We start from the raw sequence: 16453 nt of genomic DNA, 5'->3' as shown, positions 1-16453 counted from the left end.
GGGAGCATCCTGATCACCAGTGCTTTGAACTGTGCATCTGATAGGGTGACTATCTCTTAGTCACTTAAAAGTGTTGGTTCTGGGGCTTTCATTTGTTCTGTTTGAGCCATCTTTTTTTTTTTTTTTTCCCTTTGGTCTGGTCAAGCCTGTTACATATAAGGGTCAGAGCCTTAGTTGTTCACCAGGGCGGGGCAACCCAGTAGCTGGGTTGTGACGCTGTCTGTGGGGGAGGGGTCTGAGAGGGAACAGTGGCACTTGCTCCACTCTCCACCAGACCTCAGTCCCTTCCACTGCTTCCCCCAAGCAAACTGGGCCCCTCTGGTGCCAATTCCCATGTGGGTGGGCTTGTGGGGTTCTGCCAGCTGCCGCTTGTGCTCTCAGGGTCCGCCCACTGTGGTCTTGAGAGCCCCGGATGCCTTAGGTACCTGGTCCCAATGCTCTCTGGGCCGCAACCCACGCCCAGCTGCCCGATTCCACCCCTCCTACTGGTCTAGATGAGCGTGTCTATTTTAACTTCTTGGTTGTCTGACTTCCATATAGTTCAATTTTCTGTCAGTTCTGGTTGTTATTCTATTTCTAAATTGTTGTTGTCCCTATCTTGGTTGTGCGAGGAGGCACAGTGTGTCTACCTATGCCTCCATCTTGGCCAGAAGTCAAAAATAACAATAATTTTTATAATGAAGATACAAGGAAGCCACTGAACTGATTCTGCATTTCATCAGAGCAATGACTGTCTCTACAGTTCTATCCTCAGAGCCCAGCCAATGAGTTTCACTTTCTGCCACTTAGTCGTTTAACCCATTCAACACAATATTGGTATTTATTGCACCCCAAGATCCTCTTCAAAATGGTTTCACATAAAATGTTTTCATGGCACAGACCTCAAAGTCACCTAGCTAGTAAGTCTGGAGTTTGAGGTGAATATGAAGTCTACTATGTAACAATGAGATGTACAATGTAAAGTACCCCAATCAAGTAAATCCCATTATATAGTGCTGTATTAACATAAATTTATCCTTACTTGAAATGTCTATTTTCTAATGTAATTATTTATAATAGATGATGATAAGGAATTACATGATTACAAATTTCCTTTCAAAATCACCTAAGATCAAAATGTCTCTGGGTCTCAGATTCCCTTTTTATAAAATGAGCGAGATAAACCAAATGGTCAAAGGATTTAACGTACATACTTACATATTTAACATACTTCCATACTTAAAATAATTAAAATGTCTAGTTAAACTTATAATTAAATCACAGAGTTTTACAGTTTGACAGTTCCTCTAAAACTAAACACAGAATTAACACATGGCCCAGAAATTCCACTCATAGCTATATACTCGAAGGAACTGAAAGAGAGGATTCAAGCAGATGCTTGCACCCCAATGTTCATTGCGGCATTATTCACAATAGCCAACACACATAAACAACCCAAGTGTCCATCAACAATGAATAGGTAAACAAAATGTGTATGTTGGTACAATGGAATGTTATTCAGCCACAAAACAAAATGAAGTTCTAACATATGCTACAACATGAATGAACTTTCAAAACACTATACTGAGTGAAATAAGCCAACCTAAAATAAGTGAAATAGTAAATTTTACATTACACATATTTTACCCTAATAAAAATTTATATAACTTAAAATTTTTGATAGGTGAGGAAAATTATACAATGTGATCCTAGGCAAGTTTCAACCCCTCCAATTTTAGTTACTGTATCTATAAAAAAGGAATAATAAAATCAATTGTCAGTTCATGGGAATCTACTGTAGAGCATCTGCACAGACCCTGAGAAAAAAATAAATTCTATGTATGAGCAAGACTATGTGATCACCTTACAATACATAAAAGCAGAGATATGCAACACTACCTATAAAGGACAGTCTGGCTCCAAAACCTGCTCAGCTTGACTGTAACAGATCAAATACATTATTATATCTAATGAAGAAATAAGCCAATCACAAGTAGGGATGAACACTATAAGAACATTAAAAAGTTCCAGTCACAAAGCAAACTGTAAGAGTCTTGGCCAGTGATTTTTCATGCGTGCTTCACCAATGGTAAGGCTATTCCTACTGTAAAGATGGATGTGGCACTGAATGCATATTACTAAGTGAAAGAAGCCAATCAGAGAAGGCTACATAGTGTATCTATAATGGTGTACACATGTCATTATAAATTTTCTCAAACCCATAGAACGTACAACATCAAAAAACAAAATCAAAAAATGGATGTGGTCAATTGGCTTCTAGCGTTCTAATCCCACTAACAGAAAGACAATTGTAATATATATTTCAATGTGAGCGTATTTCCTGTTATGATTACCTCATCTCAGAAAAAAGGGAATAGCAGATCACTGAGTATATTTTATTGAAAAAGATGCTACTCTGAAGTTATTAGTATTTTATTAACAACAACTGACACAGGAAGTACCCACAGGAAGTGCTTCACAAGTATTAATTCACGTAACCCTCATCCCAACCCCATGGTGCAGAGACTATCATTATCCCTATTTTACAGATGAGGAAAATGAGGTGCAGAAATTAAGGAACTTGCCCAGCATCATATGGCTAGTAAGTGGTCAAGCCTGCATTCCCACCCAGGCTCTTAGCCACTGCTCTTTTAATTAAACTGAAACTTTAATATTTATCCATGAGAACCACCTACAGAAAGCTTTAATTCTTGGTACTATTAGAATTTGTGTAATTACAAAAAGGCATTTTAGCTAATAAGTATGTCCCTAAAATGTAAAGAATGAGGAATAAGGCCTAAGAGAAGGAGCAGCAGAGTGGGTGTGGAAGAGGTCGTTGGACATGGGAGAAGAGAGGTGTGTATGGGCAAAGGAATGCTGTAGACAGGCTGAACTCTGGTTACTAAGGAGAACTGGTGAGTTTATAGGTCTCACCATTTAAGAAGAAGCCTGAAAGTCTAACTCCTTTGACACTTTCCTTTCAAAAGGTCCAAAATCATGGTACTTGCTACCAACTACATCCGTCCACAGGTGAATACTTAAAATGTCCCCGTTCTAACAGTCATTTATTTTTATAGTGGGGGACATTGTCATGAAGTGGGAGGATGGTAGGACAGGTGTTTGCCCCAGTATCTATCATCTTTGGCTGTGACATCCAATAAACCTTCACCTGATTTTACAACGCTTGATCTGATCAGCCCAGGTAGACAGATTAGGGTGGGCCAATATAAACTACCCATCATTAATTTCTCTAGTTAGCTCAGAATCCACAGGGCAAAATTCATCAAGCTATATTTTTATCATGAAACCTAAAATTCACCTGACTTCAGTGCTTCTGATTCTATGTTCAACAACATTCTACTTCCTAGCTTCCTATTTGCAACTTTGAGGGATCTACTACAAGAATTTTTTCATAAATTCCACCTTAATCTATCAATATTATAAATTCAGTTAAGTGATCCACCTGTGAGAGATGACTCCGCCTTTGGCTTGCTGGAAAAAATAAGCCTGTGGGACTAAGCCCGACCTTGGTCCTTGGTAGTGAAAGCCGTGCTGTGACTCCCCTGCAGGTGCGTACTCCCACTCTCAGCCCCTCATGCACTGCATGGTTCTCTTTCTTTTTTCAAGTAAGAATTATATGTCATAGTGTTGCAAAAATTAAATGAAATACAGGTAATTGTGTTTACTAAACTTACTGGCACATGATAGATAAATGTCCATCCCCCCCATCCACCCCTGCTCATCTGTAGCCTTTATTAATCCAGATTAAAAAGTCAGCAATCAGAAAACTGCATGTTCACACCACGTTAGTTTATTTTATACACTCAACGAGACTGTACCAGTCCTAAAAGGCCAAGGGGAAATAACTTTTTTCCTCCGGTTCTCAGATACAAAGAAACAGACCATTTAGTTCAAGAACATGTTAGGGTGTGACAGGAGGAAAGGCTCCTAAAAAAGATCTATGAGAAGCCAAAAGAAGTTAAAAATATAATTCCTACAGACCAAAAGGCAGGATAACTAGAAAAGCTATATAAATTACCCCAAATCCAAAGTCAGAAAGAAAACTAGTCCAAAACATTGTAAATCTCATTCAAATGACACACTCAGCAATCACTATAATTATAAAGGTAGTACCAAAAGAACAAATGGTAAATATTATATTATAAGCAGTAAAAATATTTGGGCTGATTAATGTTTTATGAGTGATCTCCATGAGTACAAAAATTCAGAGTAAAACCCATTCTGAGGATCACTTTTCTTTGTAATAGTACTGTTATTATGAAACTATCCAACTTTTGCAGAACCTCTTTCACATGAGCCAAGTTAAAAATACAAAACAACCAATATAAGGAGAGTTCTATTTCCTGCTAGTCTGTATTTTTTCTGGGTGAGGCTGAGAACATTGAAATTGTGTGTTGCAATTACAGTTTTCCCCTTTCTGAGCACCCTTGTGGCTTTGTTGACAGCCCACAGCTGCCTTAATCTTGCATGCAGGTCAGTGGAAAGACGACACATGTAAAACCACATTCAGCACTGGGATAAAAAGGAGAGTGCATACATACCTCGCTCAAATTTTAACCGCTGATAAAGCTGAAACTGATCCACAGGTACCAAACAGGCAATCTGAAACCAGACACATTATAAAGATGAGATTTCAGTCACAATGAGGCCCGAGCCACCAGCCTTTTATGATCTCTCCTTGTTTGGCTTACTTCACCTTTTCTACACGAGCTGTTTGCAAACCTCTTCGTCTACACTGTTCATGCAGTAACACAAGCACAACACCCAGCTCATCCCCCATCGTCTGTCACAGCTAGGAGTCGTTCAAGGTGCAATGACAGAATGCACTGATCACCTTCCACTCTTCGATAAGCAGCGACTAAGACCAGACAATGAAATTTCTGAACTTCACAAATTATTTGTGGGCATGTATGAAAGATGCTTTTTCTCTCTCTTGATTCATTTGAGAAATGTTTAAAAGATTATAGTTCTAGCTTTAGAACCCTTACATACTAAGGTCAGGTAGATGGATAATGCCTCCAAATTATGAAAACTTCATTAGTTACTTAGGGAATGGCACCTTCTAGGCAAAGTAAAAATCATTATCTTCTGACAAAGATAACTTCAAGGGGCCCTTGGTTACCATACATTACCATCCACCTACTGAGAGAAAAGAAATGCCTCAGCTATTTCTAGTGGCTAGACTCCCATTTCCACTAGGGGTGGCAATGTGAACCCAAGGTTTATAAACAATAATTCACACCGAACCAAATGACATTTCAGATTAATCATTTTTTAAGCTGCATTTCAAAGTCAAATGCAGGCAAATCTCACTGCTCTTAAGCTGGCATTCTAAAAAATAATAATGTCCACTGACTAAATGGACATTGTTTGAAAGATTTATAACTAGGAAAAATCAAACTATTTGATATTAGGCTTCCAGACATTCAGCAAGTTGATACAGGACACACCTTAGGAATTTTGACTCATAAAACATTGTATTTTTTGGTATAAAATGTATCTAGGTGGAAGTTCATACAACTAAGGGAAAGAAGTGTGCTTTGAGAAAACTAGAATAAAAAAATAACTAAGGCAGCTAAAATTGTACTTAATAAATATAATACATTTTAAAAGGCATTCAAAATCTAATCCTTCCCCTCACACAAAAAAATTATTTTGCAGATGAATTAAGTTAGTTAAATATATGAAGAACCACAAAACAGGCAAGTTCTATCTATTTTGAGTGAAGTGTAATAACACATAAATTTAATTTAATTATAACCTTTCTCTCTAGCTGGGGGCGGGGGGGGAATGCTGCATTTTCATCTGGTACCTTATATAAAACCTCCTTAACAATCACTATAAGAATTATGGTTAATTTTATATTATGTGAATTTTATCATAATTTTTTAAAAGTTGGCTAGATGTTTATTCTACTGAGAGCCAGTTTTGTTTCATCTGTTACACTACCTGGACATCTTTCCTTGGAAATGCCCTTGGAAACGGAAGGTGCAAGCAAGTGGAAGTATGGGAAGCATTAAGGAATCAGAGTTCAGGTCCTGACTAGTCACTGATTCATTTCAGGTAGAAGATAAACAATTAATACTGCTTCAACTTTTGGGTCAAGGTGACTTGGGAGAAAATATCATCTGGGCCAAACAGACCTTAGTGATGTTCTACAAATCAATTTTTAACACCTCCCCCCACCAAAAAAAAAAAAAAAAAGCAGCTATCTGAAGTTTTTTCACTTTATGGGACAGTTCTGTACCCTTCTTACACCATCTGAAATTGTTTCTGGACAGATGAAGACTTTCTTCAAACCCCTCAAAATCAACCCCTAAAAATTCTGATGTTTTTCAATGACAAGCAATTTATATAACAGCTAAATCAAATACAGTTTATACAAGACAAAGCAAGCCTTGGCTAGTGTGGCTCAGTGGATTCAGCACTGGCCTGTGAACCAAAAGGTCGCCAGTTCGATTCAGGGCACATGCCTGGGTTGCGGGCCAGGTCCCTGGTTGGGTGCATGCGAGAGTCAACCAGTCAATGTTTCTCTCACACATCCATGTTTCTCTCTCTTTCTTCCTCCCCTACCCTCTCTCTAAAAAACAGATTAAATCTTTTTTTAAAAAGACAAAGCAAACAGGAGATAAATAGACACATGAAATGCTAACGTGAGCAATGACAGAGATCAATGCAGTAAAAAGTCAACATTACAGGTGGATGTTTAGTGATAAATTTTCATCAGAGGACATATTATTGCCAACGGGAAGGTCAGAGGTCTCTTAATATTTTTTGCCTTTCTCTCTACTTTGAATCCCCTATTTATTATTTTTGGGTGAAAGGTTTATATAGAATTAAGCCTTAATAAGGTAAATCAATTTTTCTATGAAATCTGTAATCACAAAATGTTAGGTCTACCACTTCCCACCCTGTTTGATACTTCTGGAATAAAGATAAGCCCCTAAACTGCACCGTTCTCTTCCCCACCCCCACCACTTAGACCTGCGTCCTCTCCAGAGACTTGTTGGCAGCCTACTTATGGGTGAGGCACTGGCTGGATGCCTGGGGACACAAATGAGCAAGGGGACACAGAAGCTGCCCTCCAAGAACTAAAATTCCTGGGGAGGTAATAAATAGGCATAAGTTAAAAAAAAAGGTCCACTTTTTCATCTTATCATTTGTTGGATTTCACAGATTACAGATAGTTTTCTGAAATGTTGCTATCGAAAGCTGAACTAGATTTAAAAAAAAAGATAAACCAAAGTGTTACATTCCCATTCCACTGCCACTTGGAACTAAGTCACTATTGCTCCAGGTCTTTCACAATTCTAAAGCTGAAATGACGGCTTCAGGATGACTATCGAAGGCTCAATCAGGCCACAGGTTAAAGGGCTAGTCCTTAAAAAAAATGGCAAGGAATCCGAAGGGCCTCTAACATTCACTGTGAAATGAAAATCTTAGAGAATAAGAGATTATATATGAGGTGTCCTATGGTATATAATTATCGTCTTCCTGCCAACAGAGAAATTCCAAATCATTCAAAATCATACCAGAACGTTCTTTTTTAACTTTTTATTTTGAAATTTGAGACTCACAAAAAGCTGCAACAATTATATGGAGTTCCTAAACGCCTTTCTCCCAACTTCTCCTAATGTTAACATCTTATACAACCACAGTTAATTATTAAAATAATGAAATTTTAATTAATAAAAAATAATTAGGCAAACTTCAGGCCTTATTCAAATTTCACAAAAATGATCCACAAGGACATTCATAAAATGTCCTTCTTTTCACCCCAGATCCAGTTCAGGGGACATCACCTAGCATTCAGTTTCTTTTGTCTCCTTAGCCTTCTCTAACCTGGGGCAGTTGCTCATTCTGTGTTTGCCTTTCGTGACCTTGACATGTTTAAAGAGTCCAGTCCAGTTATTTCATACATGGTCTCCAACTTGGGTCTGTCTGATGTTTTCTCATGATTATGTTGAGATTGTGCATTTTTTGGCAAGAACATCACAGAAGTAAAATTGGGCCATCAGGAGGTAAATGATGACAACCTCTCATTACTGGTTAACTTGTAACTTGGTTAAGGTAGTATCTGCCAGGTTGCTCCACCCTTTGTAATCTCGTAGGGAGATATTTGGGGATTCTGCAGATATCCTGTTTCTAATCATACCTTTGCCCACTAATGTTTGTATCTACTGAAAATTCTCGCCCACTATAATTACTGTGCCATTTGCTTAATGATGATTTTCTATATCCATTTCTATTTGTTCATAGAATTCTATTGTAAGGAAGGGCTGTCTTTCCTTTCCCATTTACTCGCTTACTCACTTCTTTATTTCGGTTGATGTGGACTACTGGCATTTATTGTACTTACTGGGTTCCAATCCATTACTGACCAAATCTGTCTTCAAGCAGGAGAAACAAACATATTTAAGTATCCTCTCTATTATCAAGATACCACTTCCCTCAGATTAACTACTAAAAAATCTTGAACTTAGTTATATTTTGCTATTTTTCCTTTGAAATTTGTGCTAATCTACCTGCTAAACAAAAATTTCTATATCCTCCCATCCAAGCATGAAAGACCACGTTTCGTCATTCCAGAAATTCTTTCCAAAAAGAAAAAAAGAGAATTCGAAGAGAAAATAAATTCAGTTTCATTTTAATAAAATAACAGCAATAATATCAGAACAATAACAATAAAAATTTACTAACTCCCTACAATTACATTTCTTCTGGCAAAAATGAACCTGGGAAAGGGGTGGGGGCTGGGTGGAGGTGGCCAAGGAAGGGAAAAATTGGGGACATCTATAATAGTGTCACCAATGAAAATGAAGTTAAAAAATAAACTTGGGGCCCTGGTCAGTGTGTCTCAGTTAGTTGCAGCATCACCCCATGGACCAAAAGGTCACAGTTTCAATTCCTGGTCAGGGCACATGCCTGGGCTGTGGGTTCAACCCCTGGTTGGGGCACATGTGAAAAGGCAACCAGTCCATGTTTCTCCCTCACACTGATGTTTTTCTCTCTCTCTCTCTCTTCCTCTTTCTCTTTCTCTCTCCTCAGTTTCCCTCTCTATAAAAAGAAAAAAAAAGCAATAAAAAATGTCCTCTGGTAAGGATAAAAATAAATGAACCTGGGGATACTTATTAAACACCCAGTTAATACTGTGCTGAACATCTCCACTGTTCATTCAACTCTTCTTATAGTGGAGCATAACCAGGGAAGTTAGAACACAAGATCTGTCCAGAAAGTATCCAGCTATGTATATGTACTATGAAAAAGAGACGTTTATTGAAGAAGATACAAGAAACACTGTACATAGGACAGTGACACCTTCGTCCCCTTCAAAGTAGGCACCTTGGGACCTCACACAGTTCTCCCAATCACCATCAGCCACCATGTCATATTTTCCTGAATCTCATCAATGGTCTGAAATCTCTTCCCTTTCAAAGGTAATTTTAGTTTTGGGAAAAGCCAGAAATCACAGGGCACCAATCCTAGGCTGTAGGGGGGTCTGAGTTACCTGGGGATTTAATGTTTTGCCAAAAAACTCTGCACAAGACATGATGCATAAGTGGGCATGTTGTCACAATGAAGCTCCCAATCAGGTGCCCATAGCTGCAGCCTTCCGAATCATCTGAATAGTTTCCAAGGAGGAACGTTTAAGCTTCACGCAAAATCCAATGCAGATTCATGGCTCTACTTGCTCAGTCATTTTGAATGCAACAACCATCCAGTACACATGCTCACTCAACAGCATCTACCGCCTCCACTGACTAGTACAGTGAAGTTGTCACTGTTCGAGCATGCACATTCCAGTCCACCCTCCTTGGCTGCCAGGCTACATCGATGTCACTCAAGCCATTCTCATTATATTAACAGTGGCTGGACTTTTTCTGGACAAACCTTGTATACCTGTGAGTACCAGGTGTTTTAAGTGTTATACATAACAGTCAATTGGATATATTCACAAGTGAGAAGAAACAAAAAGTGAGGCATACCCTGTTTACCACTGTTAACTATGGCGGTAATATATGAGTAAGCCTCACCACCTACAATGAACGTAGCTCAGCCCTGGCTAGTGTGGCTCAGTTGGCTGGAGCATCGTCCCACAACTAAAAGGTTCCAGGTTTGATTCCTAGTCAGGGCACATACCTAGGCTGTAGGTTGATCCCCAGTCTGGGTGTGTATGGGAGGCAACTAATTGATGGTATTCTCTCACATCAGTGTTTCTCTCTCTTCCTTCCTCTCCCTCTAAAAGCAATGAAAACTGTCCTCAGGTGAGGAGAAAAAGAAAACCTAGCCCTGCAAAACCCAAAGAAATAAAGGAGACAGACAGTGGAGCCTTCTTGCTATAGAAGCATTTATGCTGAAAGAGGTATATGTTCCCATAAGAAATACTGATAAATACAACATATATTTCCTTTTTATTAGGAAAATGAAATGATTAAAACAGAAGCTAGGGACTGACCTCATGTAAGTACTGCCCCTCAGGTCTGGAAAGCCAAGATAGAAGGGAGAGGCGGAGCCCAGACTTTACTTAGGTCTGGCCCTTTAAATCATACCTCTGTTACAGTTGCTTTTAAAAATTAATAAAAAACCAGGCTGGTAATGAAATACAACAGATCACTATATGTGGAGATGGAATGGCCTCTAGTAGATCGTTACAGCATGTCAAGGTTTTGGCAGATCTTGAGAGGTGCTATGACTTGCAAAAATGCTGGCAAGAGAAACAGTCCTAGTCTTATGGATAAGTGCCTTATCACAATACTACAGAAACTAAGAATGTTTCCCATCTCAGCATAGAAAATAAGAACTGTATTTCCCAGCTGAAAAAGGAAAATAGCACATTTCCCCATTCACCTGAGTATAATAAACCAAACTCATGTCCTTACCTACATACTACACCTCAAATCCAGGCTGAATAAACAAGAGAGCTTCACTGTCTGAGAGCCAGATGGCTGGGCCACTGGAAAAGTGAAGGGTGGGGGAAACGTGGATTCCAGAGCCAGCGATCTTTTCACAGTTCCCTGCAGAAGGCTGCATTTGCTGTTTTTCCACCCCTTCTGCAGGGGCGTCAGTGTGGCTTCCCACACCTTCGCCTGCCTTTCCTCCCTCAGCTCATCCAGGGCAAAGGGGACATGCCTGTGTGCACACCCATGTGACATGTCCAGCCCACTGCTGCTTAGTCTTCTTACATTTGCCTTTAGTTAAAGAAGCAGCTTAGAAACATTATTCTCCATTTATATGCAGTTTTTAAACAGATTTTTTAAAAATGTTCTAGAACAAAATTCAGCTAAGAACTTGGAAAATATCTATTAACTCTGGTATAGAAGAGTCATTTATTCTTTCCACTTCAAAGTTTCACTCTTCTCCAGCCAGCATATGTTGCAGCCAAAGGTTATCACTATAGACAGACTCAACCCCTTCCCATTCAGATCCTGAAACCATAGTAACAGGAATATGACCACTTCCCTGTACATCCTCCTCTTTCCTCTGCCCCAGCTTTGCACTGTGATAATGGGAAGAAAGAGTGGTAAGATATGGCAAGTGGAGGCAGTGCTAATGGGTGACTTAGGGGGAACCACTTGGATGTCTGTAATTCCAGCAGCCTTTACCAAAGCCACCCTCAGTGTACATGCAATATGAGTAAAAACTTGGTGTATTTTGCAAATCCAGCTTCAAATTCCCTAGTCCTACACCCCCATCTCCTAGTATCCCCCTCTCCTAGTCTTCCACAGTGCCCCATCCTAAATCCCTTCCTATAGAATTCTGGAGCCCCATTCTCAGCAAGACCAGCTGCACCCATCCTTCCTCTGGTGCATGCTGTGGCACTAGCAGTAAAAGGCAAGCTGGTCACTTCCATGCCCCAGGGCTTGAAAGGTCAATTAGTGGGTGAGACGCTGATCCTTACTTTCCACGGTTCAGTTTCTGAGGCCATATCATGGTTGGTACTACTCAAATGAGTCGTATGCTCAGCACTCAAGTTTACGTGATCCAGGCCAATGGTTCAGGCTCTCCCAGCAAGTGATGATACACTCCTTTCCTAACACTGTAAGGGAACTGCTTAAAGCAGTCATCGCCTTTTTAACAAGGCTACTAACTCCAAGCAAAGGCCTTGACTGAAGTAATGCTATCAGAACAAACCATCTGTGTCCTGCCTTTCATAATTGCATGTTGGGCAAGATCCCTGAATCAAGTATATCAGAAAAACCCCACAGAGCTACAGCGGAAAGTACCAGACGACACAAGGGAGGAAAGCGTTACGTTTCCCTGGCTCCGGCGGAGCACCTCCAGAGGCACAAGTCTTCCAGAGGCACTTTCTGCAGCTTCCATGATACTGAAGGGGAAGCTGCCTTTTCTACTGTTTCCTACATGAGCAAATAGTACTGCAACTGGGTAGCATATGCTTTGCTGAGGAAGCTATTCCTGGTCAACGAGGCAGAGCCACAGCTGAGCCAATCTGGAAACATTAAGAAGGCAGGCAGGACCTAAAGCCTGCAGAAGGCAGAGCACAATCAATGGTGTAAACTAGACCCACACAAGGAAGCATTCACGGGAAAGAATTTAAACTCCTTGTGTCCTTTGAAGATGAAGAAAGGTTATACGTACAAGCATTTTAATAGACAATAAATGATAAAGAACCATATATTATAAGGAAACAGCAGCAGGACAAAGGGAACTTAATCCTTAACCAAAAATATTTTTAATAAGCAAAGTACAGTTATGTATTACCTGTATAATTCAACATTTTTAAAAGGCATAAAAGTAGTCATGGAGATAGACTAGTCAAGTATAGAATCCAGTCAAGTATAATGTGGATAAGCCCCACTGTGATATATTCAATAATACTTCGATCAAGAGCTCCATATTATAATAATAACTGTATAGGAGGAAAGCTTGATGTAGAGCAAGTCAGAAAAGAAGGTGGTATAACCCAAGTTCATGTGTGTGTGTGGTATTTGCTTTGAAAGGAATAGTCCTGTGTAAACTAAAGAAGCTATTGATATCTCCATCATAATCTTCTATCCACGTCTCAATTCAAAATGAGAGACAATCACCACTACCTCAATCACATAGTTTTTTACTCTGAAAAAATATTGCGGCAAGTTGGTCAAGAACACAATTATTGTACATTCCTGCCCATCTTCAGTCAGGCGCTCAGCAAGACCAATAAGAACAGAAATAACACCCTGGAGTACTTCTTACTCATCTAATGGGAAACAGACTTTGGAGAATTTAATAAATACCATGTTTTTGTTCTTTTTTTTTTCAAATATCCTTTTGTAATTTTTAAGAGTCACCATGGGTTTGTTTGGTTGTAACACAGCCTACAAGTAAACTTGTTTTTAGAGTAAAACTGCATAAATGGAATCAGAACTAGGAAAGCATGAATGAGAATGGGTACAGTGGGGGAAGGGGAAGGACTACAAAGCAGAGGACAACTGCAGGGAACATGAAAAGAAAATGTCTATACTAAGGAAAACAGGGAAGTTAACAAGCTCTGTTCTAGAGAACGGTGAGACCAACGATGGCCTTCACTCACCTGTCTGAACGCATCAGCCCTAACATTCGACATCCAGAGTGTCAAAGGCTAACAGTGACTGCTCATATAAAACAATCCAGGACAACACTATGCAACCGAACTTTATGCTGTGATGGAAATGCTCTATTCTGCACTGTCCAGGCTGGGAGTCACAAGTCACGTGTGGCTACTGAGCTTTTGGAATGTGACTAGTGCAACCAAAGGAATGGATTTTTTATTCTATTTAATTTTAATTAATTTAATTGTAAATAGCCATGTGAACCTAGTGGCTACTGGATCAGGTAGCACAGGTGTAGAACAGAGTTGTGATTAATTTCAAAGGCTTGTTTTTAAAGCTTCACCAAACCATACATTTATGTTTAATAGATTTTGCATACATGAATTAAGTAAGATTTCATAGGAGACACAGCTCTTGCCGCAGACTCCACGTAATGCTCTTCACTTTTCTAATCAGTTCAATGTCTCTGCTGGATCAGAAGCCACCATGGGGACAGACAGCACCAGGCCTGCCTCATTCGCCTCTGTGCCCTGGTATGAACCAGAGCCCGGCATGGTGTGCATGCTTAATCAACACTTATTCCCTAATCAAGCATCAGAAGTCAAAAAGGAAGCATCTTTCTTGGAAGGATTTTGCAGAGAAACATGCTCCTCAATACCTGAATCTCCTTTTAAAAACTATTTCTGGGCTGCACAGCTCAATAGCATTCTTGGTGACTCACCTGATCTTTCCCCACTTTAATTTCCTCCTGCCCATTACCCACACAAAAGCAAGCAATATCTCTCACTTTACATATTGAATATTATGATTTTATTTAAAAATCAATTATTTCATGTTTTTCCTGAAATGAATCACTTCTAAATTATTATGTATTCCTTTGATTCTTCCCTAAAAAACCTGGAAACTCACTTGTACCACTTAGCTGATATTCCATAAGCTGAACACAGGACATCCAGAGGCACATCGATTAGAAGTGGTCTATTGACATCTTTTTGCCTGCTTTGCTTAAAGCAAAAAATTATATGTAAGAGTATATATATTTGTAAACAAAGCATGTATATACCCACACATGTACATATATATACTCACATACACAATCCACACATATATACATATATATCTACACACACATGTTCACTATTCAGCTTCTAATGATCAAGTCCTTTATCACGCATTCTATCCAAGTACCTAGTTTCACTCTTAGAGCCATATAACTATGATAGTCAGAAAAACTGCATTAGATTTCTAGCTCTTACTACTTTTTAAAATATGCCCTTTGGGGCAAATTACTTAAATCCTCTGGGCCTCAGTTTTATACATTTGTTGAAAGGATTAGATAATATACTGGCTATGAAAACACCAGGAAAGCATCTGATGTACAGCAGGTGTGCTGTGTTTGCTGAATAAATAAATTATTTCAGCTGTTTCTTGGGACCTCTTTGAGACACCAACTCTGTATCAATAGACAAGACTTATAGTGAGCAGGCTCTGAAGATTAGAAGCAGATAGAAGGGTAAGCTACTGTTCAGAGATTGAAGAAACAAAGGAAAGAGATATATCACAGTCTTAAGAAGATGGTGGAAGAACTTACTAAAAAGAGACATTTCTGATGCCCAATAAAGATCAAATGAAAGGCCTTTCTCTGCTCTTTGGAAATGGTTTGACTGAGACTACTTTGTAGACCCAAATGCTAGTTTGTGGTCTGTGTATATATAGCTGTGGCTAATCTGTTGTCTATTAATCTCTAAAGTAAGAAAGATCACAAGACCACTCACTATTCAGGCTACAAACCTCACATTTTGTAAATTTGATTCCCACACCTTTGCCTATCCATTCTAGAGCTTCTTCAGCTCTCAGATAGTATTTATAAATAGAACTGAGGTAAACAGCAGCTTTGTTTATGTAAAAAATCCAAAGGTGTTGTAGCAATGAAGCAGTCCTTTAAAAAGTTAACATCTGCCCTGGCTGGCATAGCTCAGTGGATTGAGTGTGGGCTGCAAACCAATGGGTCACTGGTTCGATTCCCAGTCAGGGCACACACCTGGGTTACATGCCAGGTCCCCAGTGGGAGCCACGTGAGAGGCAACTACACACTGATGTTTCTCTCCCTCTCTGTCTCTCTCACTTCCCTTCTCTCTAAAAATAAATAAATAAAATCTTAAAAAAAGTTAACATCTGTCTTTTGTTTCTAGACTCCCTGTTCAGGAAGTACACAGCAAAGATCCTAAGCAATGTATCGAGAGAAAAGGGGAAGATCACAGCATTCATCCATACCTCAGCTTCCTGCAGGGTCCCGTGGTTTCGGCACACCATGTCAGGGCAAGTGATGGGAGACCCACATCCATCTCGGATTGCCAGCTGCATGTACTGTTTCAGGCACTAGAAGTTAAGAAAAAAAAAAAAGACAATTACCCACTGCATTACAGTAGTACAAAGGTTACAAAACCACCACTGCCTCTTCTTCCTTACTTGGCAGTCCTGGGGCTCCTGTACTCAGGAAACTTAAGTTATCATGAGCGTGAATACTAAGAGCCATCACTTTGGGAAGAATGCAGAGACAGGCAATTTTGTATGACTGTATCCTAGGAATATTGAGTTTATTCAAGGCAACAAGTCAAATTTCTGTACTCTCACATTTTATCCACCATAGGTTGGGAAAAGAAGAAATATTCTTTTGTATGAATGGCCAAAGCCTTCTTTCTACTTTTTTAAAAAAACTTGTGTGAATTCCAAGTTTAATTTTTATGTAGTGGTCCTCTCTCTCAAAGTTTGCCCAGAAGTAGAACTCAGACCCTAGTGCTGAGCCAGCCAAACAGAAACAACATGGAAGTGAGGCACAGACTTATCCAGGAACACCCTTAAAAGCAAATACACCTGGAAGAGACAATGTCAAAAACAATCAGGGAGAATGAGACTTTTCCAAA

General features: G+C 39.4%; 1 protein-coding gene across 5 annotated transcripts in view; it reads right to left on the bottom strand.

Moving 5' to 3' along the window:
- RNF144B (ring finger protein 144B) overlaps nucleotides 1–16453 on the bottom strand; it is a 160109-nt gene that overhangs the window by 17230 nt on the left and 126426 nt on the right. For all 5 annotated transcript variants that reach the window (XM_045847114.1, XM_045847115.1, XM_045847116.1 and 2 more), the window contains 2 exons: nucleotides 15804–15908; nucleotides 4542–4602 (listed from right to left, as the gene is read on the bottom strand). In XM_045847114.1, the coding sequence (XP_045703070.1) occupies nucleotides 4542–4602; nucleotides 15804–15908 (166 nt within the window). The remainder of the gene's footprint in view (nucleotides 1–4541; nucleotides 4603–15803; nucleotides 15909–16453) is intronic.

Source organism: Phyllostomus hastatus, unplaced genomic scaffold (genome assembly GCF_019186645.2).
Source record: "Phyllostomus hastatus isolate PE091 unplaced genomic scaffold, TTU_PhHast_1.1 phas_contig_524, whole genome shotgun sequence".
NCBI lineage: Eukaryota > Metazoa > Chordata > Mammalia > Chiroptera > Phyllostomidae > Phyllostomus > Phyllostomus hastatus.
The sequence above is the reverse complement of the archived record's forward strand: the minus strand, read 5'-3'. Positions and strand labels throughout refer to the sequence as shown.